This window comes from Musa acuminata, chromosome BXJ2-10 (genome assembly GCF_036884655.1).
Source record: "Musa acuminata AAA Group cultivar baxijiao chromosome BXJ2-10, Cavendish_Baxijiao_AAA, whole genome shotgun sequence".
NCBI lineage: Eukaryota > Viridiplantae > Streptophyta > Magnoliopsida > Zingiberales > Musaceae > Musa > Musa acuminata.
The window spans coordinates 32348686-32372950 of NC_088347.1; the positions used below are offsets into that span (position 1 = coordinate 32348686).

General features: G+C 42.3%; 3 protein-coding genes across 4 annotated transcripts; all 3 read left to right on the forward strand.

The window, feature by feature from the left end:
• Positions 1-3176: 3176 nt before the first annotated feature.
• LOC103968979 (telomere repeat-binding protein 2) lies at positions 3177-8627 on the forward strand. 2 transcript variants are annotated; one of them, XM_009382359.3, is made up of 10 exons: positions 3177-3434; positions 4590-4757; positions 4840-5653; positions 5786-5992; positions 6079-6141; positions 6258-6337; positions 6658-6902; positions 7186-7497; positions 7589-7652; positions 8039-8627. In XM_009382359.3, exons 2-10 carry the CDS (start codon positions 4677-4679, stop codon positions 8213-8215), a joined length of 2043 nt encoding a protein of 680 aa, XP_009380634.2. In that variant the 5' UTR covers positions 3177-3434; positions 4590-4676; the 3' UTR covers positions 8216-8627. The 2 variants fall into 2 exon arrangements, with proteins under 2 accessions (XP_009380634.2, XP_009380635.2); XM_009382360.3 differs by having other exon boundaries at positions 4610-4757.
• A 2009-nt stretch (positions 8628-10636) lies between these two features.
• LOC135625227 (expansin-A4-like) lies at positions 10637-12312 on the forward strand. The gene is made up of 3 exons (XM_065129683.1): positions 10637-10890; positions 10967-11285; positions 11691-12312. The coding sequence occupies exons 1-3, from the start codon at positions 10731-10733 to the stop codon at positions 11998-12000; spliced, it is 789 nt and encodes a 262-aa protein (XP_064985755.1). The 5' UTR covers positions 10637-10730; the 3' UTR covers positions 12001-12312.
• Positions 12313-13088: 776 nt separating this feature from the next.
• On the forward strand, positions 13089-23763 carry LOC135625228 (AP3-complex subunit beta-A-like). The gene is made up of 11 exons (XM_065129684.1): positions 13089-13433; positions 13550-13626; positions 14991-15240; positions 15353-15985; positions 17021-17194; positions 18071-18197; positions 18277-18386; positions 19929-20129; positions 21081-22120; positions 22249-22515; positions 23162-23763. The coding sequence occupies exons 1-11, from the start codon at positions 13218-13220 to the stop codon at positions 23499-23501; spliced, it is 3435 nt and encodes a 1144-aa protein (XP_064985756.1). The 5' UTR covers positions 13089-13217; the 3' UTR covers positions 23502-23763.
• Positions 23764-24265: the final 502 nt, after the last annotated feature.

The following is a 24265-nucleotide window of genomic DNA, read 5'->3' on the forward strand; positions in this document are numbered from 1 at the left end:
TATTACTCTCAAACCCTAAAATTGGTACAGCAGCAACATGGCTTCTTCATAAACCTAGAAATCAATGTGTACGAACAAGCCACCACATGCTTCTCTCGTCTGCTCTTAATGGTTGTACTACTGCCCATCTTTTGGCTGGTGAATGCCATACTTTATGTCGCTCATCGACAACAGAAGGGGGGTGGAGAGCACTCTCAGGCTGATGAGCATTCTGGTGTGGCTGCTAGAGAGGGTGGCACATGGACGGAGGCAGCATGTGCAGGCGACGACGACGCATCGTTGTCTCAGCTCCGAGACTCGCCTCGATGCACTGCATCTGCTCCCAATAATTAAGCCATCCGTCAAAGCCAGTCGTCCTCTCCCAACGCATCAGGTGGAGCTGTTGCTGTCATCTCCTCCATGGTGACACAAGGACTTGGCATCGAGGACAAGCCAACCGAGGCTTTCATGGCCAGTCTTGTCCACTTGACTATGCGAAAAGGCTTCGGGTGAGATTAGGCTGGTTCTTCTCTTGTCAAAGGAAGCCGAGAAAACTTTGGCAGCAGAAGAAGACTGCCAACTTTTCCACTCAATATGTAACCTTTGACTGCATTCCTTCCATCATTATATATTCTCTTCCGAGAATAACATTATAAAAGAGTTTGGATATCAGTTCGAGTCATGAAAGAGATAGCCTACCTTTCCTTCTGACTTCCACCTAATCAATATTTAACTCGCACAAGGCTTGGAGGAGGAGATACTCATATGGCCTACCTCAAGTCGTTCGATGAGTTCGCAAGGCCTTATTCTGTATGCTTCCCATGTGCTTTCGGCTTCCTTGATAAGGCCGTGCTATTATATCTTTCTCGGTACATATTACTGCCTACCTATTTTCTTCTCGGGAATTTAATATATGCAATATGATCGCATTATATATATCATAATGTACAACGTAGGCGTAAACTTTGTCCGATTCTTCAAGAAGGTCAAATAGTTGACCTCGTGCTTTGTGTCTTGGTGTTGATAGCTGCACAAGCTTTGTACATACTTCTCCATATGTAGAAACAGCAATGCTAATAAAAGAATGCATGGAGGCCTGCGTTTTGCTTCGTGCTTGCCGCTTCCACGTCCGTGCGGAGACGAGGAGGTCAACTAAACGTTAATATGATTCAGTGGTATTTACTCATACAAATATATTATTAATTTTCATTGATATAAATAAGTCATTGCTCGTTCCAAGTTCTTAGTGTGGTCCAATAGAAATCCATGGGCTCAACCCATTTAAGTAGAAAAACTTGGATCCATGAATCTCTAACAAGAGATGGAACTCACTTTCAGTCTTGCATGCAGGTCTTTTAGCTGTAATTGAGCTGCCGAGATGGATGGAGTTCGGTCGACAAGTTGAAGCTCCTGATCTAGTGAGAGGTGGGAAGCTCTCCTCGAACGACCGAGGTCGATGATGAAGATTGTCCCAACCCAGCTTGCCGTCACCTGGATGATGCCGGCGGCGTCGGAGGATCCAAGCTGATTGCTGATGGTGGTAAACAGCTCTGCATCCCCAAAGCACCTCTCATGGCGGCAGAGACCGCAGAGGCAGGAGAGGAGTCAAACCGGCGGGCGTTCACCATCGCAAGCTTTTCCGGACAAGAAAGCTTGGCCATGTGGGGAGCACGCAAGCTTTGCTTCTGCCAGAGCTGGCACAACTCATGGACACCTGCAGATGCTCTCCGGTCCCTCCCTTGTCCGTCAAGAAAACTCCTCCTTGTTTTGGGAGCTCACATTCTCCTTCCTCCTCCTCCTCCTGCATGATTGGCAACTGTCAAAGCCTGCATCCATAGTAAAGTTACACAAGACGACGCCTCCATGCACGTTAGTGATCCTCCACAATCCACAGGCTTCGCCTTCCCTACACGTTACAAGATTCCCCATGGCATGTGGTCTGCAGGCCGTCTTAACTCAACTCCAGCTCTAATCTCTAGCTGTCTCGTCTCGCCTCCACAGTCGATATGATGATGTGCTGCAGGTGATCACAATCATATCTGATGGGTCACTAATAACTCTCCTTTGGGTGATTCATCGCCAACATTATACCTATGGACATGATCGTACACGGGAACTCGACACGTGTAAATGAGCAACTCTTATCCTTCACACACACAAGAAAAGACACCTTCCGATTCCTTTACACATCTACAAAGCCCACGTGTCGACCGCTGCATCCCCCTTCTTTCTTCTCCACCTGCTGCCCTCATCTTATCAACATTAACGCCCGTCACATCGAGTGATCGAAGTCGCACCACGTGATACCCCGCTGCCCACGCCGTCAGTCGACTCCGTCGAAACTGACGGCCCATTCACTCCGCCACATAAATTAATTCCTCTATTTTCTTAAACCAAAACGTGAACCAAAAATAACCATTTTCCACGTGGCGTACGCTCATTCCTACGTGGCGGCCCCCGACGTGAAATGGCGGTAATAGCCCCCTCGGAAGGGGGGTAGTTTCGTGAATTCGACACGACATCATGGAAGCGATCGATCGCGATGCACCGTGTCGGTCGGTGATCCGAGTTGCGTCGAACTCAGATTCTATCAGTACGATCGGGATACAAATTGGAATCCTTGTTGTTGCGCCGTGTGGAGCGGAATCTTGGCATCCGGCTTCGCATCTTCCCACATGCTTCCGACCACAAAAAAGAAAAATAAAATAAATAGAATTATGACTCAAATTCCATTATCCGATTACTGGTTCACAAATACTTGTAGCTCTCAATATTCTGCAGACCAACGAGAGAGTGACAGACCGAGCTACCCGTTCATGGATTCACCGCACCCGGGTAGGACCCACGCGGTGACGGCTCAACCACCAATAACAAGGCAGGTGGGCGATTGGGAACGGGAAAACGGGTAACCCGGGTATGCTTACCGAAACGAACGGGTCTGGAGCCGGTGGCTTGTCCCGTCCTGGACGCATGAAACCGGAGGATGTGTTGTGCTGCGTCCGTATCCGTACGATCGGGGGGATCGGGACACGTGGTGGGGATCGGAGACGGTGGGAGGGGTGATGAACCCTCGTGGTTGGTTTGGGCGGAATGGGCAGGGGTGCGTTACCGGAAGGGTCGGTTGCCGGGGTCAAAGGTGTAGGAGCGGGGTTTTAAGGCCAAATGTGGATGGTTTAAAGGGGTTCTGACCATCGATAAAAGCAGAGAGGGGACGAGAGGAGACTTACCTATTTGGAATTGCGAGAGATTGGAATTACGAGAGAGAGAGAGAGAGAGAGGGTTTCTTTTCGTTTGGCGAGAGGGATTCTCCGGAGAAGAGGGATTTGGATGCGAATAGCGACCGAGAGAGATCTGGAGCTCCATCTCGTTTCCGATTTGAATTGAGCCGGAATTTTGGCGATTCGATGGCAATTTGAGATCCGTGCGAGGAAGTCATTCTCATCCTGTTCTAGAAGGTGAGCTGACCGAGTTCTGTTGCATTTCATTTCAAGAAGCTACGATTTCTGCCTATTTTAGCTGACCAAATATGTGAATTTCGCCTGGTTCGCGTCATTCTCGTCGAAATTCGTCGGTTTCTCCTTTCGTTCTCTTGATCCCGTCGGTTTGTTTCGTTGGAGGATTGATCCGAATCTGTTTAAATATAATTTTGGCGTTTCTCCGTTGGAATTCCATCGCCATCCCATCTGTGCCTGCGGAATTCATCTCGAGCCTCGCGATTTTTCTTTTATCATGTTATCTTGTCGAGGGTTTGGATCTGGGACCTGAATTCCTTAAAGATGTACGGGCCTATGCTTGTGGTTTTTGTCTTGATCGCTTCGTTTCAGGGTGTCGTCATTTGTCAAAACTCCTCCTTCCTCGAGATGGGAAAATTCCTTTTTTTTTTTTCATTGTCAACCATTTGCGCTGCTTGAAGGTGTTACTGGAATATGCCTCGTATCCTTCGATCTTAAATGAAATGGGTAAATCTACGATCTGGCAAAGGCGTACCGTTGTCGTATTCCTGATCCTGTTTTTTGTTTTGAATTTCCGCTCCCGTTTAAGCATCGTGGTACGGGAGGTTTTGGGTTTTTGATGCTTGAACACCATTCAATCATCATGTTATTTGTGATGATGCTTTGCTGATGTACGTCGTGGTTTTCCTTTTCGATCCTTTTTGTTTCCCGGTGTCATAATTTTGACATCAGATTGAAGGGGTTCGAACCAGAAAAAGAAGGTACATTATGTTTCTTTATGTGGTGCTTGCCTATGTTTATTTAATCTACGAATCTTTTCGAAAGACTTTCTTCATATAGAACACCAAACCTGTTCCTTCACAATTAACTCTGAAGGTGGAGCGTTTTGCCAAAGGGTTGATTTGACATACCCCTCTCTCCTTCTCTCTGCTTCCTTCCGTTATGTCATCGTTCTCTCGTTTGGTTAGTCATTTCAGAGAGAGAATCAGCTGTAAAACATGATTTTGATTTCCTACCCTTGGAATTCTCATCGAATTATAGAATATGGATATTTCGCAGCATTGGTTTCATTGGAAAACTATTTTTAGGGAATTTGGATCTTTGGTTGTCAATCTTATAAGCTTACACCTTTTTATGAATTATCTGAAATTTTGGCAGTTCTTCTGAATTCATGGCAGATTGTGGACTTCCTGTTGTTTCTCTTCTGCAGTCGCTCAATTTCATCTTGTTATAAGTCATTGGGATATGGTTTTGCAACGGAGGTTGGATTGCGGATCCAGTGGCTACCAGGCCGCTGTGATGCCACATGTTCCAAGATCTGCCAGGGTATATTTGTCATCTCGATTGCTCTCTTCCTTTTGTTGTTATTTTGGCGCCGTGTAACTCGTCATGGTGCGTGCATCCACAGGGAAAGCGTTCGATAAGAAAGAAGGTCGAGGGCAAGCCATTGTGTGCATTTGATTTGCTTGCTACTGTAGCAGGTAAATTGTTATCGGAGAGGGAAAATTCTCTGGCTTCATGTGACAATACTGGAACATCTGACCCTGCTGCAGCAAAGGATACCATTAAACGGGAGCAAATAGACAGTAACGAGAGGTCAATCAAATTTGAAGCGTTTGATTTGCTGAGCTGTAATGAACACCCGAAGTCTTCAAAAGCAACATCGTCAGGACCTACTTCTCCCATTGTAAAGTCAGAGATATCTGATGAGGATGCTATTGGTGGAGAGTCAAAATTCATCGAAGACAGTCGTAAAATTGGATGTGGTGTTGCTGCTGTTGCTGAAAATTTCGACAATGTGAGGATTTCTTGTTCCATGGAATCACATGAATGTAAAGATGGGAGCAAGAAACTACCACAAGGTCAACAGCAAACAGCAGGAAATGCAACAGATGGAAATGCTCTATATCGTTTGGATGGTCCTGTGGACTTGGATGCCAAACATTCTGTTTTAGGTAGCTCTGACAGCAGTGTTGAAGTTCCCCTACACAGGAACAACATTTATCGTAACACTTTGTTACCCAAGCAGGAAGATGGTATGGATCTTGCTGCATGTAATGATGATGACGAAAATTCTTCTGGATGCACTCATCCAACTGTTGTTACTAATAAGACCTCTAGGATGCAGCAGATAGGTGACCGTAGGATAAGGAAGCTCTTAGCATCTAAGTTCTGGAGAGTAGCCCCAACGATGTTGCAGGACAGTGAAACATCTAACTATGGTATGTGTAATGTTTTTCATCCCTTCTTTTACTTGATTTCTCCGCAGGCAGAAAGCTTGCACTTATAGTTACATGTCTTGCAGCTTGGTGTTGATTACATTCAGAAAAGATGAAGTTTCCTTTGTGTTTCAGATGTAGAACAGAAGCATGCTCTACAAGGCAAGAGAATGTGTTATACACGCCAAAGAACGCAGAGGAACTCCTCCAAGAGAAGGAAATTGTTTGATCGTTGTTCAGTATCAGTTTGTGGTGGAGGGATTTATGATGATGTGTCAAATTTATGTGAAAATGGTGGGATCAAATTAGAAACATATGATTCACAAGGCAATTTGTGTGAAGGTTTGTTACATATAAGTTATCGACATGCCCAGTCCACCTGCTATGATACCTTTGGATATTGAGACCTCATTTTTCTATCTTTACAGCAAATGGTGTATCATCAACCACAACAGGACAAAAGTCACGCTATGAATCACCAGAATACCATGGTAAAATCTTGGCTGAGTACATTGTACTTTTATGATGATTACATGCCATTAGTACTTTTATTCGACCTTGGCATTAGTACGTTCTGATGGGTGCTATGCTTTCTTTTATGTTCCAGTGAAACTCAGCATTAAATCTTTTAAGGTGCCAGAACTTGTTATTGAGATTCCTGAAACTGCTACAGTTGGTTCCCTAAAGGTATATATAACCTTTTTGCATTATTTTTTAATATTTCTATCATGCAATTCTGTTGTACTGCCAACGAAAGTATTCAGTGATTAGTTAGCATTTTTTTAAAAATAAGTACTTGATTAATGTTATAGGTTTGTAAAAACTAGTGCTTCAATTATAAAGGGACATTTTCATTTGTTCAATTTAAACCTGTCTTGGACATCTGATCCATAGACAACTCCATTACTCCAGCATGTGCATGTCTGTATTAGATAAACAATACCTTTTTTTTTTCCCAAAAGTTGTGCTTTATTTCTGGGTGGTATATTAATGAAATTATCATGCAGAGGACAGTACTGGATGCTGTGACTGCAATCCTCGGGGGTGGACTGTGTGTCGGTGTTCTTCTTCAAGGAAAGAAGGTTAGAGATGACAACAAGACCTTGCACCAGGTTGGGATTTCTCATGGTGACAAACTGGATAACTTAGGGTTTACATTGGAGCCAAATCCTAGACAATCTCCAGCACCACTAACAAGTTCCGAAGACCCAAATTTTCTAAGTATTGGTTGTGCGGCTGAACCACTGGATAGGTAATTGAATCTTACAACCTTTTTGCAACTTTATTAGTAGATATGTGCTCCGTAAAGTTTATCATTGTACCATAGCATATCCTCATTAAGACCGATTCTGTTTGGAACACATGATTTGGCTCCTTTACACTGGTAAAACAAGAAGAATTTGTAATGGCGCAGCAATGAGATTTGATAAGCCAATATATATATTTTTTACATTTTAACTAAGAAATGGTTTTTGCCTCTGAAAATTGTTTTAAGTTAGTCATTAAATACCTTGTTATTTTTGTGCATTTTGTAGGATTTCCCCTGTAGCTCCTGCTGTGGTAGATCAAGGAGGGCCAGATGCCACTCAATTTCTACAGATCTGTCCAGAGAGTGATCATGATTCGGTTCCGTCTCCAACTGATGCTGCATCATCACTAGAAAAAACAAAAGCAAACTCGCTAGCACTGGTAGCTGTGCCACCCATGGATACTGAGGCACTGGCCATGGTTCCACTTCATAACAAGCCCAAGCGATCTGAAGCCACTCAACGCCGGGTTCGTAGGCCCTTCTCCGTTGCCGAAGTGGAAGCTCTGGTTCAGGCAGTCGAAAAACTCGGGACGGGAAGGTGTGTGGTCTGCTTTCAGTACACCAACATGTTAATATCTCACTTTCGCAGGCAGGCTTCCATACTGCTCTCTCTGTCTCCATTTCTGCAGGTGGCGAGATGTCAAACTCTGTGCCTTTGAGAATGCAAAGCACCGGACTTACGTAGATCTCAAGGTAATCCATGTGTTACAAACTCAATTGGTATTAGTGTCTTCACCATCACAATTTTAGAGCCAAACTATGCATGCTTGATCTCTCAACTGTCAGATACATGTGGTAGTGTTCTCGTTGGGAAGGATGGCCAACCTGACTGTGACAGTATTGCCTGTTCTTAAGACTTCAACGTTTAGATAATTCTCCACCTGCTCTTGTAGTCATACACAGGGAGTCAATAATTCGTTTGGATTGGTGGATCATGGTAGGAAAGTTAGCTATATCCATGTTCCAATAAAGATAGACTTGTCACTTGAGCGTGGTTGGTGGTGTTGACCTAGCAACAACTTTCCATTCTACCACCTCGTCGTGAGCTTATCACGGTGAATTTTTCTTGGTGGGTGCAGGACAAATGGAAAACGTTGGTGCACACAGCCAGGATTTCCCCGCAGCAGAGGAGGGGAGAACCAGTCCCTCAAGAGCTCTTGGACCGGGTGCTCTCGGCCCAGGCCTACTGGTCCCAGCAGCAAGCCAAGCTGCTGCTGAAACCACCGGCTTCAGCTGAGACTCGTCTGCTCCTCTAGTCCCACAGCCTCTCCTCTCCTATTCCACGAGGGGAGAAGCCAATCTACCCCTGTAAAGATCTCCTGAAACATTCGGAAAACAAAAAAACAAGGTACAAGTAGCTGACGAAGTTGTGTTATATTCACTCACACCATTCTTTCAAGCCACGGGTTCTTCTTCCTGTGTTAATTAAGAAGGAAAAGAGCTTTCTTGGGCAAAAACGTCACAAATGGGTGTAAAAATCTCTGATTGCAACCAGTGACACCCTCACCTGTTTAACTCGATTCTTCTGTTCAATTGGACCAGTTTGGTTCTCTTTTTCTATTTACTGATTCTTTTCTTGTTTTCTTTTACATCGAAACATTTACTTCATGTAACAACATGTGATTCATTTGATCCTGCAATACAAACATCATTCACTTTCTACTTCAAGTTGTTATCTCTTATCCAGACTCAGTTTCAAGTATTTCCAACACACGATTGTTTGTATTTGGCAAGAGGATGGTCACCTACCTGTTGAACGCATGCCAAGAAGTGGGATCACAGCGATTAGATCCAACACAAGCAATGAATCATTTTGGCCCTTTACTGCTATGGGAGCATGTCAAAGTTTCATCTACCTACTCGAAGAAATTACCGTGAGAGATGTTTTCTTATTCATTATTATTATTATTGTTCCACATCGAGTTCTCTTGCGAGGAGGTTCCAGGAAACACGGGACGAGATGCAGCCAAGCCTATTATGTGTTTGGTTTCATGGACTGTGTCCCATTGCATTAGGACGACAACGACGATTTATCAACGACGATAAGTGAGTTTTGATGTTAAGATTTTAAACCCTTCGCTCGTAGTAAATAAGTGAGTTTGAAACATAACCATCGGATCAATATTTTATGTATTAGGCTCACTTATAAAAATAAAAATTTAAAATATCATCAAATAAAATTTTAAAAAATATCAACTAGCTCGATTGATAAGAACAGTCACAGTTGATACCAAAACGATGATAATGAATATTATCATCATCGAAAAATAAAAAATAAAAAATGTTAGCGATGAAGATGGACATCGGTTGCATGTGAGCATTGCCTCGTCCCAGCTTTGCAGCGGTACCTCCCCCTGCGATTGCATTGTCCGGCAGGCAATGGGAGTTGGCCTGAGATATTAATATGGTGTTGGAAGTGAAACGAGAGCCGACAAAAAGTTCACTCTTTTTCATTGAATGAGGGGATCTTTTTCTCTTGCAGCAGATAAGGAGGAAGCACATGGCGTTGGTCGAGGTGCAGAGCATGGAGGCAGCAGCCAAATTATCTCCCCCGCCCCACCACATGGAGGTGTGAGAAGGCATAGAAAAAGCTCATGGCTTGCCTCCACGGTTCCCTGCTGACTCGTGCAACCCGCCACTGTTCATCAGGACGTCCTCCACGAACACCAACGCCGCCCATTCCTCATCCTCTCCAACTTGTTTTTGATCGCCTCCACAAATGTACAGATACATTTCTGTCTCTGTATCGTGCTTCATCAGCAGCAGCAATAGTAGCAGTCGGGCATTTAAGACTGCATCCCTTTTGCCTCACGCCGTGCCACCGGCCTACTTCGACCCTACTTTCTCTCTCTCTCTCGATCTACACTACCTCGGTGGTGAATGACAGAGACGAGTCCATGTCCGAAGCCTTCCCTTCTCATGCCGACAGCCAAGTCAAAGCGAGCGTGTTAGATTTGCAGTCGAAGCATCGCCCGTCCTCTCCCTGTTTCTCCGATGTGGCCGACCGATTCAGTGCGCCTCCGTACCGATATGGCCCCCCTTCATATCCCCAATCACACGTCAGCACTAATATTAATACAATCATACGTTAAATTAACTCATCATATTAATCCATCTTCATCATTAAATATATTCCATATTATATTTATATATATTTTTTCTCTATTTTTCTTGATGAGGTCGAAATTAGCAATGGCGGCAAGTGTCCCACCAACCACCGACGGTTCTATTTGCCCAAGGACCACTTGGTTCATGAACCCAATTACGTGGGTTCCATTTGCATGGAATCCAAATCCACCACCTTATAATCATTTCGCATTGTTATGATGCATATCCAATTTGAAAGAGGGAGAAGATGAATGATTGGATGCATGGGGTGAAGGAAGGACCTATCGATTGCAGCAATATATGAGATTGATGTCGCAACCACAAGCAATCTTACTCTTTTTCTTCCTCCCTTTCTCCACAAGCCATCTCGCGAACAACCGATCGTGATCGCCATTCCCATCGTTTCGCTTCCGACCACATCGATCGAGTCTTAGTATCGAACGAGTCCATATATAGGTCTCGGGCCCCACCGAGTGGGTTTCTCCCACGCGGTACTCCGTTCCTTTTTGCTCCCCCATCTTCACTGCCGTCACTCCGTTGTCTTAATCTTGGCAACACGACGAGCCTTACCATCTCTTACGCTCGCTGCCTCGCACTCGCTATTATTACTCGGCCTCCTCGCTCGCTTTTTAAGTATCCCACCTTCCTCCGCACTTCCTCCCCATGGCTTCGATCTGCAGCGCCGTGGCCGCGACGGTCGCCCTCGTCCTCGCGTCGTCCGCGCTCCTCGCCGACGCTCGCATCCCCGGCGTATACACCGGCGGCCCGTGGCAGAGCGCCCACGCCACCTTCTACGGTGGCAGCGATGCCTCCGGCACCATGGGTACGTACCTGCCCTCGCTCGATCTCTCCCCGCCACCCACCTGCATTTCGCCTGGTTCATGGGCTGGTTGTCGCAGGCGGGGCGTGTGGGTACGGGAACCTCTACAGCCAGGGGTACGGGGTGGAGACGGCGGCGCTGAGCACGGCGCTGTTCAACGACGGGCTCAGCTGTGGGGCGTGCTTTGAGATCAAGTGCGCGGACGATCCCCGGTGGTGCAAGGGCGGCAGCCCTTCCATCTTCATCACGGCCACCAACTTCTGCCCCCCCAACTACGCTCTCCCCTCCGATGACGGCGGCTGGTGCAACCCGCCCCGTCCTCACTTCGACCTCGCCATGCCCATGTTCCTCAAGATCGCCGAGTACCGCGCCGGCATTGTCCCCGTCTCCTACCGCAGGTACAGTCACGCACGCCCTCTCCTCCTCCTCCTCCCTCGCCTTCCTCTGGTACGCACTTGATCCATGAAAGCATTCAATGGTCCTTCGCTCTTGACCACATGACATGTTCTCCTACCGCACCACACCAAATCTGGCCCGCCCGTGACTCCTTTGCCTCTCTCTCTCTATCTCTCTCTCTCTCTCTCTCGCACTAACGCGTCGCGAAACCGCGTGAATCATGGGAGACCGAGGGCGAGACCGCGGCACTTGCCCCCACGCACCCTTGACAGAACATGAATACCTCGGCCCACCGCCACTGTTCTGCCATGTTCCGCTGTCCCCCCGTTGTGGCGGTGCAGCGTCTCGAGCGTTTGGACGTCTTGATGTGATGCACACGCCACCAAACAATGCCGTTTCTTGTGCAGGGTGCCGTGCAGGAAGGCGGGCGGGATACGGTTCACCATCAACGGCTTCCAGTACTTCAACCTGGTGCTCATCACCAACGTGGCCGGCGCCGGCGACATCATCCGCGCCAGCGTGAAGGGCTCCCGCACCGGGTGGATGCCCATGTCCCGCAACTGGGGCCAGAACTGGCAGTCCAACGCCGTCCTCGTCGGCCAGTCCCTCTCCTTCCGCGTCACCGGCAGCGACCACCGCACCTCCACCTCCTGGAACATCGCCCCCGCCACCTGGCAGTTCGGCCAGACCTTCTCCGGCAAGAACTTCCGGGTCTGAACCCTTCCAGCGTTCTCAGTCGGTCAGTCAGTCCGCCCGTCCTCATATTGCTACAAGAGGTGATGAAGAAGGCGGCGGCAAGACAGCAGTGCTGTCGTACGGGTTCCTCTGTGTCGAGTCGAGTCGAGTCGAGTCGAGTGCTTTAAGGCCTGTAATGGTGTGTTAGCTAGTAGCGATGAAGGCAGCAGCTGAAGTGACTGCAGACCAAAACGGAGCGTGTAGCCCGCAGCTGCTTAAAGACATCATCGTCCTATTTGTGATTGCAGTCTCATGAATGTGATAAGTCCTAAGCGGATGCGTCATTCTCCATTACCAACCATCCTCTGAGACCTATGGCACCTCACATGGTGGGGCGCATCCCAAGTCAATGAGGTTGCAGAAGCGACATGGAGGTTCCTGTACGAGCTGCGGAGCATATGAGGACGACCATGGCAGCGTCTCTCCATGAAGCTTCCTCTCGACATACCGCTCCCATGTTACTTTTCTCCCCACAACCTCTGCAGCTGCCACATGCTTTTCCCTCCACTCATTATGAAGCTTTATAGCAGCAGCAGCAGCAGCAGCAGATTCGCAAGTGTTCTCGGAACAAGTGAAATAATGTCCATGGCAGGACACGGTGACCCACAGAACCCATTGCAAGCGACTCGCTCATACAAGTAATTAGAGATTTGTAGTGAATATAAATTATTGCATTGCAAAGAACTAATCGAAGAAAACAAGAAAAAAAAAAAAAGAGGAATGTAAATTGACAAAAAACGAGTCATAATGTTTCGTACAATTGATAGGTGGATCGGCCCAGTTGCGGGGATCGGGACGCCAGAGCGGGCCGGAGCTCTTGCCGTCCCTAAGCCGGCCGCAAAGGATCCGATCAAATCGGTGCACACATCGTAAAGCGTGATTAACGCTGATGCAATCCATCGCAGAGGTTCTTGGATGCATGCGGCGCCAATTTGCGGGATCGTGACGGTAGAGCGGGCCGGATCTCTTGCCGTCCGTATGCTGGCCGCAACGGATCCGATCAAATCGGTGCACACATCGTGAAGCGTGATTAACGCGGATGCTATATACAGAGGAGGTCCTCGGATGCGGTGCTGCTTGATAACAACCGCCGCGATCATTTCCTGAAACCCGTTCGCTCTCTCTTGTCGGGTGTCGCCGCGGCCGGAAGGGGCGAGAGGGCGATCCCGTCGTGAGGTGGAGGAGGTCCGCGAGGGGCGATGTTCGCCCAGTTCGGGGCGACGGCGGAGAGCCTGAGCAAGGCGTCGTCGCTGGTGCTCCGCATAGGCACCGACGCGCACCTCTACGACGACCCCGACGACGTCAGCATCGGCCCCCTTCTCGACAGCCGCTACGACTCGGAGAAGGTCGACGCCCTCAAGCGCCTTCTGGCCCTCATCGCCCAGGGCGCCGACGTCTCCCACTTCTTCCCCCAGGTCTGGATCCGCTCGACTCTGCTCTCCATCCCTTCTCCTCCTCCTCAACTCCTCTTTTGTCAATCGTTTCTTGGGAATTGATGTCGATGAATTCCTCGGGTGTTTGAATTCTTTAGGTCGTCAAGAACGTCGCGTCGCAGTCGCTGGAGGTCAAGAAGCTCGTGTATCTCTACCTGCTTCATTACGCCGAGAAGTACGTCTGCTCTCCCTCTCTACGCTACTGTTCTTGAGAATCTTTGCCTGGGTGTTCAAAAAATGACCTCCAGAAGGGACTGGATTCGGGGAAACCAGAACCCTAACGGGAGATGTTTGTTGTTTTCTCATGTTTCTCGAATAGGTTTACTTGTGTTGTTCGTTTCTCTTCTTATCTTGTGCCATATCAAAATGAATCGAATTGTTGTACTAGAATTGGTGGTGACGGAATTGCATCTCAGCCTTCCTTTTTCTCCCCTTCTTGAATTGTCCAAACGTGAGGAGTAGGACCATATTTCAATTGGTTATGATGGATGTGTAATGTCTTCAGCCTCCCTATCCTTTGTTCTTAATGTGCTTGACGAGTACCTCTCTCGAATTGAATTAATTTCTTATGATTCTAGAGAACCTTCATGCTTCCCATTTTTCCCTTAGGGAAGTGGAGTCTATAGAAGGGGGTGAACGAAATCAATTCAAGTGTCGCCTAAATCCAGGAAAAAGGACCAGAGTGACTGCCAAATAAGTTTTGGGATGCGAGTTGTAAGCCCAACCAAGAAGGGATGACATTGTCTTCGATTGGCCACTGACGTAGGACATCAACTATTCCTTGGGTTACTGACTCGTAATCCCCAATTTGTTACTATTATTTATCAAGACTGGTGTATGTTGATAGGTGTGTGGCTACGGGAATACAGTTTCAATCTAAAAAGGGCTCCAATTTTAGGTAGCGACAGATGATGCCTCTGTTGGTAGCCTTAAATCTTGACAGTGACTTATTTAAGAGTGAATGCTCAGTCATATCTGAGAGAAAATTATGGCTATAGAATCTTATTAGTCCCATTCTAAGGTCATATTAGCCAAGGAGAATGCCTTTGAACTTTACCTAGCCTTGGGAAAATTTCGGCCGAAAGATAAGACTCTTGTAGTACTTTTTTGTGCTTGCAGAATATCACTGTTAAAACTCTCTGGCATGATGTCAAGCCAAAGTTGGGCATTCATTGTCCTATTTGCTCTAAAAAGAAGTGTGAGGAAGGATAAGAACTTCTTGAGTTTTTGTCATTAGAGTTCTTTCTATTTAGTATAACATTTAATGGATGCTTAACTTCTTTTCCTTGCCGTGGACATATTATGAAATTCTTTTGCCACTGAATATACATAGCATATTTGTACTATTCTCTTAATTTACCAATGTCTTTTGACATTTACATTGGGAGTGAATATCTCTGTGTGTAACGATGTCCTTCCACCTCCCTTCCTTTTTCTTGGCTTCTTTTTTGTCTGCCTTTTCCCCAGATATGAATGGCATGATGTTGATGCAGCATTCGCCAACTTTTTCCATTTAAATCTTTTCTTGGTTCTCATTAGGCGACAGAATGAAGCTCTCCTGTCTATCAACTGTTTTCAGAAGGATTTATCAGATACAAATCCTTTGGTCCGTGCATGGGCCCTTCGTGCTATGGCAGGAATCCGTTTACATGCAGTTGCACCACTTGTCTTAGCAGCTATTAGTAAGTGTGCAAGAGATCCATCTGCCTATGTCAGAAAATGTGCTGCCTATGCACTTCCAAAGTTATATGATCTGCACCATGACGAGGACAGCACTGCTCTTGAGGAGGTCAGCTCACTCTGTGCCCTCTGCTCACATAAGTGACATGAAATGAACAAAAAATATTTATATCATCAGATTTGATCATGGGGATAGCTGATTCTTCTATGTTTTTTTGCAGCTTGTAGATATCTTGTTAAGCGATCATTCCCCTGGAGTTGTTGGGGCTGCTGCTGCAGCCTTTAAATCTGTTTGTCCAACCAGTCTATTTTTGATTGCTAAAAGTTTTAGAAGGTTATGTGAGACACTCCCAGACGTCGAAGAGTGGGGCCAGATTGTTCTAATTGAGATTCTTTTAAGATATGTCATAGCGAGACATGGACTTGTCAAAGAGTCCATTATGTTTAGTTCAAATTCAGCGTCACATTCGCAAGCTGATGAGAATTTTGCAACTTCCGGCGATATGTTGGATCACCATCATCATCATCACTCTGTGGTGGACATGGCATGCGATTCCAATATGGTTACTGTAATGTACAAAAGTTACATAGAAGGACAAAAGGAGAGTTTTACCCAGGCTGGATGCGCAAAAGGAGATGATGATAAGTTGGACCTTCCTCCTCTAACATCCAGCACAAATGATGATGTCGACATTCTCTTGCGGTGTACATCACCTCTACTATGGAGTCATAATAGTGCAGTTGTACTTGCAGCTGCAGGGGTTCATTGGATTATAGCCCCGAGGAAGGAAATGGAGAGGATTATCAAGCCCATTTTGTTTATTCTAAGATCATCTCAAGCCTCCAAATATGTGGCAAGTCATGACTTTTTATAAAAAGATTATTCTTAGTGCTTGGATGCTTTAGCTAAATTGGCTTGACCTAGCATCTCATTTTTAAGTATATTTTAGTTAATAAATGCTGCATCACATGAATTGTCATATATTCTTTATTTAGCATTAATGTCAAATGTCAATTGTTTACGGCATCGATTGGCTCCGGCTTTAAACTTACATAAAACAGTCAACCTGATTGAAGATAATGAAACTCTAATTGGATTATTGAGATTTATTATGGATTTTCATCCTCCAAAGTGATCTTATAATAATGTAACAACATTAAGTGATTAAGCTATTTGCCTCTTCAATGTAGATGTAGATTTTCCCATGAAGGAAATCTAACATCTAGAATTTGTATATATCTTCAATACTAGTTAGAACTATCATCTTGTCGCTTTCCTCTTTCCCCTAATGTTGGAACAAAATATGCTTGTTTTAGTCTGTTTATAAATCAAATTATAGCGAACACGCTTATTACTTTGTTGCCTATCTGGCACACCTGATGTCAATTGCACATTCTCATCTCGGCTATACTAATATTTTTTATGTTCTTTCCTACTTCCAACATTCTTTTCTTCATAAAGTACAACTCGTCTCTAAGTTCTTAACTTCTTATAATGTTCTTCTAATTTTAAGTCCATTTTATACATTCAAGGATCAATATCACAATATTTTTATTTTAAAATGGTGATTCATTATCACATTTCTAAGAACCTGGTAAAATAAAATGATATGGCTAAATGACCTGGTTTCCGTAGTCTAGTTCAGCCATTATCTTTTAGTACCAGCTATTTCTTTCATCATTTATCACATGAATTCTTGAACATGCTTTAGATTAATACAATTGGCACATGTAGGCCACGGGTATCATAATTCCTATCAATTTATCAAACCAAAACGATTGTTCTGTCATGGCTTAAGTGGCCATTTGACCTTATGCTCCAGCGCTAATTTTTGAATCTTTGATGGAATATGAGGAAAACTGATTTATTACTCTGTTGTTTGTTGCAGATTCTCTGTAACATATTAGTGTTTGCCAAAGCAGATCCATCATTGTTTTCCCTGAATTATGAAGACTTTTTTGTATTTAGCTCTGATTCATACCAAATCAAAGTCTTGAAGCTTGAGATATTATCCACTATTGCAACAAAATCTTCGCTACCAATCATTCTGGAGGAATTTCAGGTTATCTTTTAGCTTCATGTATCATATCCTTTGTTATACTATGTCCTTTCTGTGTGTAATCTCAACATTTATTCTAAACATTTGTATCAAGAAATAAAAAAAAGCATTTTTAAGCTCTATGTTATATATATATATATATATATATATATATAAGAATAATTAATTAGATATTGTAGATGCAAAGTTCACATGTGAGTAATAGTCGTTAATCATTGTCTTTCATTTATCTTATTCTTAGTTTGTTGTCTGGAGTGCCTTGTTGGAGCTAAAGGATCCATCGCTTGTGGGTTGGATGTATCTTGTCTGTTGTAATCGAGATATACTTTAAAAATGAGGCAGAAATGTATTATCGATTGACTGGTATAAAATTTTACTGAGCATCAAAAAACTAAAAAGGAAAAAAGATCTCGCTAGTGAAGATTGACGAGGTCAAATTTATTTAATGTTTAACATATGTCTTCCCTAGAGTCTTTAGATTGTGCACTGCATATGGACATTAGAAGTCACCTGCAGCACTGGTGCTTGCCAATTTTCTTCCTTTTGTTCTAAGATTTATTTGAATTTTGAAGCATAATCGTCTGATACTCTTTAGATAATTTGGAGTTCTTCTAATCGACAATTAATGCTCTGAATGTTTTTAACTTTGCATTCATGAAAAAGGGCTTATATTTTAGTTTCCCAAATGTTGATTTTTCCATTTTGAGTTCAATATCGTGTTTTATTTGGCTGGTCAAGTGGCAGTTACACTTTCATAACAGACAGGTGTTCTGTATCTAGAGCAGGTAGTTGAGGACTAAAAGAAAACCTAATGTAGGTTATTGCAACCTTTTGATATTAAATAATTTTTTATGTTCATTTTTTTAGTTGTGCTGTTAGGATTATGTTAAAGATCCAGATAGGAGATTTGTTGCTGATACAGTAGCTGCAATTGGGTTGTGCGCACAAAGACTACCTATGGTAGCATCTACTTGCTTAGAAGGGCTTTTGGGTCTCATATTTCATGGTAACTGAATTGATATTTATATATTTGTAACATTCTCTGATGATTGAAAGTTTTTTTAGAAAAAAAATTTGTTTTGCAGAATCATCCATAAGCAGTTCGAGCCAGCTTGATAGAGAAGCAGGTGTTTTGGTTCAAGCAATCATGTCAATCAAAGCTATAATAAAGCATGACCCAACTAGTTATGACAAGGTTATTGTCCTTCTCTTCAGACCATGATTATGTTTTTTAGGTTGATCCTTCATAAATTAAGTTCATGGTAAAGTTATCTTTGCAACCTCAATTTCTCACGTGCTCTAGAAGATTGATATGACAGCGAAAGTCAAATCATACAGCTTGATTTACCTAAACTTACATATCTGATGAATGGATAAGATCATCATTATCTCTTATAAGGCGCATGAAAATGTGGTCCCTACTTCATCCTATTAACAGGACATTCTTGTAGTATAATCATAAAGCCTATAGATGATCTTCAGTTTCAGAGGCAATAAAATAAAGCACCATGTGCGCTTTGACATTGTTTTGTGTTTGGCAAGCCTACGAATTTGGGGAACCATGTAAAAGAATAGCTGTAAGTTGTGGGAAAACATATATATGGTCGAGATTATTTTGGAAACACCATTTAGAACATAACTTGTAAGTTCTAAACTACAAATTATGATGTATCTTCTACATGTGTAGCCTGTTAAGATTTCACAGAAATGGAAGTCATCTCAGAATAAAAGGTCGGTTCTACTTAAATAATGGTATTCTGTAGAAGGATATGATGTACATGTTATTTGACAATGTAAGGTCATGCTGTTGGCAAATGTTGGTTGAGTGTACACTCCCTCTCTGTGCATTCTTGTCATTAGGCTGTATATATAAGAAGTTGCTAACCATATAATCAAAGCTCTTGTAGTCCATTGCCACTTCAACTGATTGAATTATATTAGGAGTGGCATCATAATGAAGTGTTTTATGAAAAGATGTTGTTACCTGTAAAACAAATACATAGTATAACCACTAGCAGACTTACTCATGCAGATTGCAGTCTTGTTATTCAATGCATTTCATGCACATTCCTTTTGTGAACGTAATTTTAAGCCCCAGTTCCAGTATTCTCAGTGTTCAAAGGAAAAGTGTATCTTCATATGCCAATGCATGCTGGTACAGCCGGGTCTCTGCATCCTACACCCCACCCTGCCAATCGATAGGTTGACTTTGCATAACAGTGTGATGCCAATCATTGTGAATGCCACTTAGTTACTATGTGGAAGGGTTTTTAACATTATCCATTTTACTTGGATGTGTCATACAAAAATATATTGGTCACTATTCTGAATTTAACTTGGTCTTACATATCTTTGTGAACACCCACATTGATATTGTTCAGAAGATAAATTAGACATCATTCTTGGTATTCTAGCATAAAAAGATATTGGTCAGTATTTTTAAACTGATTGGATGTTTTACGTGTTATTAAATTTGTCTGATGATTTTAGTTTTGATAAAACCATATCTGCATTATGTTTTTGGTACTTACTGTTGATTTGTAAAAACATTCTCAAAGTTGTTAGTTTTCCTGCTTGTGCATGGTTCTTCCTAATTATTTTACCATGAGTACTGAATATATGTTAGACCTTATGATTTCCTGGTTAATTTAATTCATGTGTTCAGAATTGCACATTTATGTAGTTACAGTTCATTTTCTATTGTCCTTTACTATCTCATATTATGTTTGTGTTGAAGGTGATTGTCCGATTAGCATGCAATTTGGACAGAGTTAAAGAACCTGCTGCACGTGCATTAATTATTTGGATTATAGGAGAGTACTGCTCTGTTGGACAGATTATTCCCAGAATACTTCCAAGTGTACTAAAGTACCTCGCATGGACTTTTAATTCAGAGGAGCTTGAGACAAAGCTTCAGATCCTAAATACTGCTGCTAAGGTACCTCTTTGCATTATCCTTTTATGCATTAGTTCTTTAAAGTAATATTTGTCATCTATATTCATCACCATTTCTTCACCCATTAGACACATTTAATGAACCACCGTGATGAAGTTATTTTGACATGTTTGGTCAAATTTTACATAAACAGACTTTTGGCCCATTCTTTGATTATTTAGATTAGTATAGAGACTAATCTTGAAATTCTTGTTTGTCTATAATTTTATGCTAATGATATTTCCCTAATGATGTAATTTGGCTCATTGTACACAGCCTTCTTTTTTCAGATTCCAGGCTTTTGATCCAAGCCAATCAATTCTTAAACATGAACCTATGACTATGAATATAGCCTAGGCATGCGAACTTCTCATAGGTTTATGTAGGTAGGTTTTGTTGAAGTTCTGTTTATCTTTTGAGTCAGAAGAAAGAAGTACAGGATAACTATTTTACGGTTATGGATTTATATATGACTGGCCTAGAAAATCTAGTGGGAACTGTGTCGTGGTAGGAACATTTGAAAGAACTACATTTGACCACCATGTTTTATTTTATAGCAAAAATAAACCTTTGGACATGTCAACAAGAAAATATATGCACAGCTCTTGTGTAACAAATTCTCCAATTTGTCAGTGATGTCATAAATTCAGGGCAGAAATATGCCGGATTGGTGAAACCATAAGATGATATTGAGTTGCTCTGTGTTTTATGTTGGTATTGGTAATGGTGAACTTCTTAATAGAAATAGTTGTTATGAATAAGCAATTAGCACTCTTTTCATTTTATCTGGAAATTCTGAATAGTTATTCTTTAACTAGTTAATGTTGCAAAAAAAAAAACTACTCATAATTTTCCCATGATTATATATCTTATGACTAGTCAGTGTTCTATGTGCTTCTTTTTAGACGCACTTAAGATGCTGTTTCATACTTTTTCATTGGTTTTATTTTGTAGGTTCTGTTATGTACTGAAGGAGAAGATTTATTGACATTTAGAAAGATTCTGAGCTATGTTATTGAATTGGCAAAATATGACTCGAATTATGATGTCCGTGACCGTGCTCGTTTCATATTAAAACTTGTGCCCCGGAACCTAACCTCCACATCTGAGGAAGAGACCATGTCATGTTTCCTGCAGAATGTAGGGATTCATCATGAATTTGCGGAAAACATATTTAGTGGGAAAATACATTCGACAGCATCCTCAGCAAAAAGCTTTCGGATTTACCTTCCTGGATCTCTATCACAAATAGTTCTACATGCAGCTCCTGGTTATGAACCTCTTCCCAAACCTTGTAGTCTGCATGCCAATGATCTCAAACTACGCATGGAGTTGGGTGATGAGACAAAGGAGTCTAAAAAAATGGCTAAGAACAATTCATTTGGAACAGGTGATCATGATGCATCTTCTGGATCTTCATTTGAAGAAAGTGGCTCTGTCTATGATTCTCATCATTCTATAATTAGCTCAGACAGCGAGGGGAATGAAATTACAAGTGAATCAAATGAAATTGGCCATTCTTCTTTGGAGGTTATGCATGATGACTGGGACAAAACCCTAATTGATGTTTCTGATGCTGGTGTTGATAATGATCATGCAAGTCAAAGTGCCAAGGGGAATTTATCTGCACTCGTCTCTACAGATTTGGCGGAGTTGATGTCAAAGTCAGCACTGGAGTCATGGCTGGACGAGCAACCTGGTTTGACGTCGGTACAGATGTCTCAACAACCTCCTTCTGGTAGAATATCTATAAACAATCTTGATTGCACTGTTACACCTAAGATCCACATGCTGCTTGATCCTACAAATGGTAATGGCTTGAGAGTGGAATATGCCTTTTCTTATGAAGTTTCAACTATATCACCAGTGATGGTCCAAATTGAAGTTTTCTTTGAGAACTGCTTGTCCGAATCATTAGTAAAGATAGCCTTGAAGGATGGAGAATATAATTCTCGTGTGGATTCTTCAGATCCAGTGTTGGAAGAACATGAAAGGTGCTGATGTTAGCCATGCCCCTACATTAGTTTTATGTTATCCGATCTCAATTTTAGTTTCAGCCTAGTAGAAGTTGAATTAATCTCTGATATACTTACAAATGCTCTTTTTCTTGTTTCGTCCGTAGCCTGCTTCCAACTGATAATGCACCATCTATGCTTCCTACTGAAGAGATTGCATCTCTAGATCCAGGTCAGAGGTTGAAGAAAGTTATTCAAGTCCGTTTTCATCATCATCTTCTGCCATTTAAGTTGGCTGTGTTATGCAATGGGAAAAAGTATTTGACAAAGCTGTGGCCTGATATTGGGTATTTTCTTAGACCACTCTCCATGAGCATGGATGCTTTTATTGAGAAGGAACGACGGTTACCTGGGATGTTTGAGTGTACAAAGAGGTCAGCAGACTGCCTTGTTTGTTCAAGTTTGAAATTTTTTGTTGTTGAATATTTTCACTGGTTGTCTAATGTAATGATAGATTACATTGGATCACTTAAGTTTAACTCAGATCAAAATCAGTGAAGAAATATCCCTGCATGAAAAGTGGAAAGTGTAGAATTAATACAATTAAAACATGATCTATTCCTTCTAGAAGATGAAGGGTGATTGTAGGACATGGAAAGATCCAAAGATACGTGGGTCATTGATGTCATTTAAAGTTTAAATGTGAAATAAATCTGTACATAATATAAAAATTATGAATTGACATTAGTTGTGAATCTTGAACTTATAAATTGTCTGCCGATGCATTTTATTAAACAGGTCATAATAAGTTTTGGCATCTTAAGCTTGATAAATTGTTGATATTCTCAGGCACTAGAAAGAGGCATGGGTTGTCTTAGTTAATCGTAGGTTCTGACAAAACATGGAGTCAAGTCATATACTAAAAAAAACAATATTACAGAAAACCCAAGTATAAGTTTATTATTAGGAGTATTGGAAAAGGAGTTTGATTTTGTGAGAAATTAGAATATGCAGAGAAGTTGTACGTTTTGTCTGTCGTTGAGTAAAGCTTAACCAATATCATGAAATCATTTGTAACAGGTGCACCTTCAAAGAGCACATTGACCACGAAAAGGATGATAGTTCTTTCCATTCTGATAAAATTATTTTGATATCTCGAACAATTGCATCTAAGGTTCTCAGCAATTCAAATGTGTTCCTTGTAAGTGTGGACATCCCAGTATCTTTCAACATTGATGATGCATCAGGCTTGTGCTTACGATTCAGTGGGGAAATATTGAGCAGCTCAAAACCATGCTTGATTGCTATCTTAGCCGAGGGTAAGTTCTCTGAACCGTTGGATATGGCAGTCAAAATCAATTGTGAAGATACTGTATTTGGCCTTAACCTGCTAAATAGAGTGGCAGCATTTCTACAATGAAAGCAGAATGTTGATGACCCCACCCCCCTCCAATCCCACTTTTCTGACTTACTCCCGTTAAAAAAGGCACATGATTTTGTAGCCAGTATATTTGGATGGATATCGAAGATGTTGTAGGCATATTATTGGAAACAAAGAGGAGGTGGTGGTGGAGATTAATCATATCTTAAGGCTTATTGTTGTGAGTATTATGCCAAATATTCAAGTTTGTAACAGCACATTATTGTTTTCCCTTTTTACAAAGTTGGCTACGAACCTCGCATTTCTGCTGTTATCACAAAGAACATCCGTATCTCCTTTGTGCGTTTATGTGCGTGCAGGAGGGGCTTTGTAGGACCTCACACTTTTGGTATTTCTTTTTTGTCCCGAGTGGCAACTTAATATTTTTTTGTGGAGAGATTTTATTTTCATTTTTCAAATATTCACAATGTTCTCACAGTATTTTGTAAATGAAGTTATAATGTTTTTTTTAATGGACTTGTATCGTTTTGTATTAATAAATTAAAAAAAATTATAATTTTCTTGAAAACACTCGGTCTTAATTAGTTAAGATCTTCATAAATCTTAATTGATCATTCATATTATGTCAAAAATGAAATAAAACATATGAATTTTTTTTTTAATTTTGCGTTAAACTAATGTTTATATATTTTGAAGAATCTTATACCATTTGTATCTATCCATCAGTTCATGTGAATTACATTGGTTCTTAAATGGAATTTTAGTGTGTTGATGCATATCCTAGTAATTGGAAGTGTGGGGGA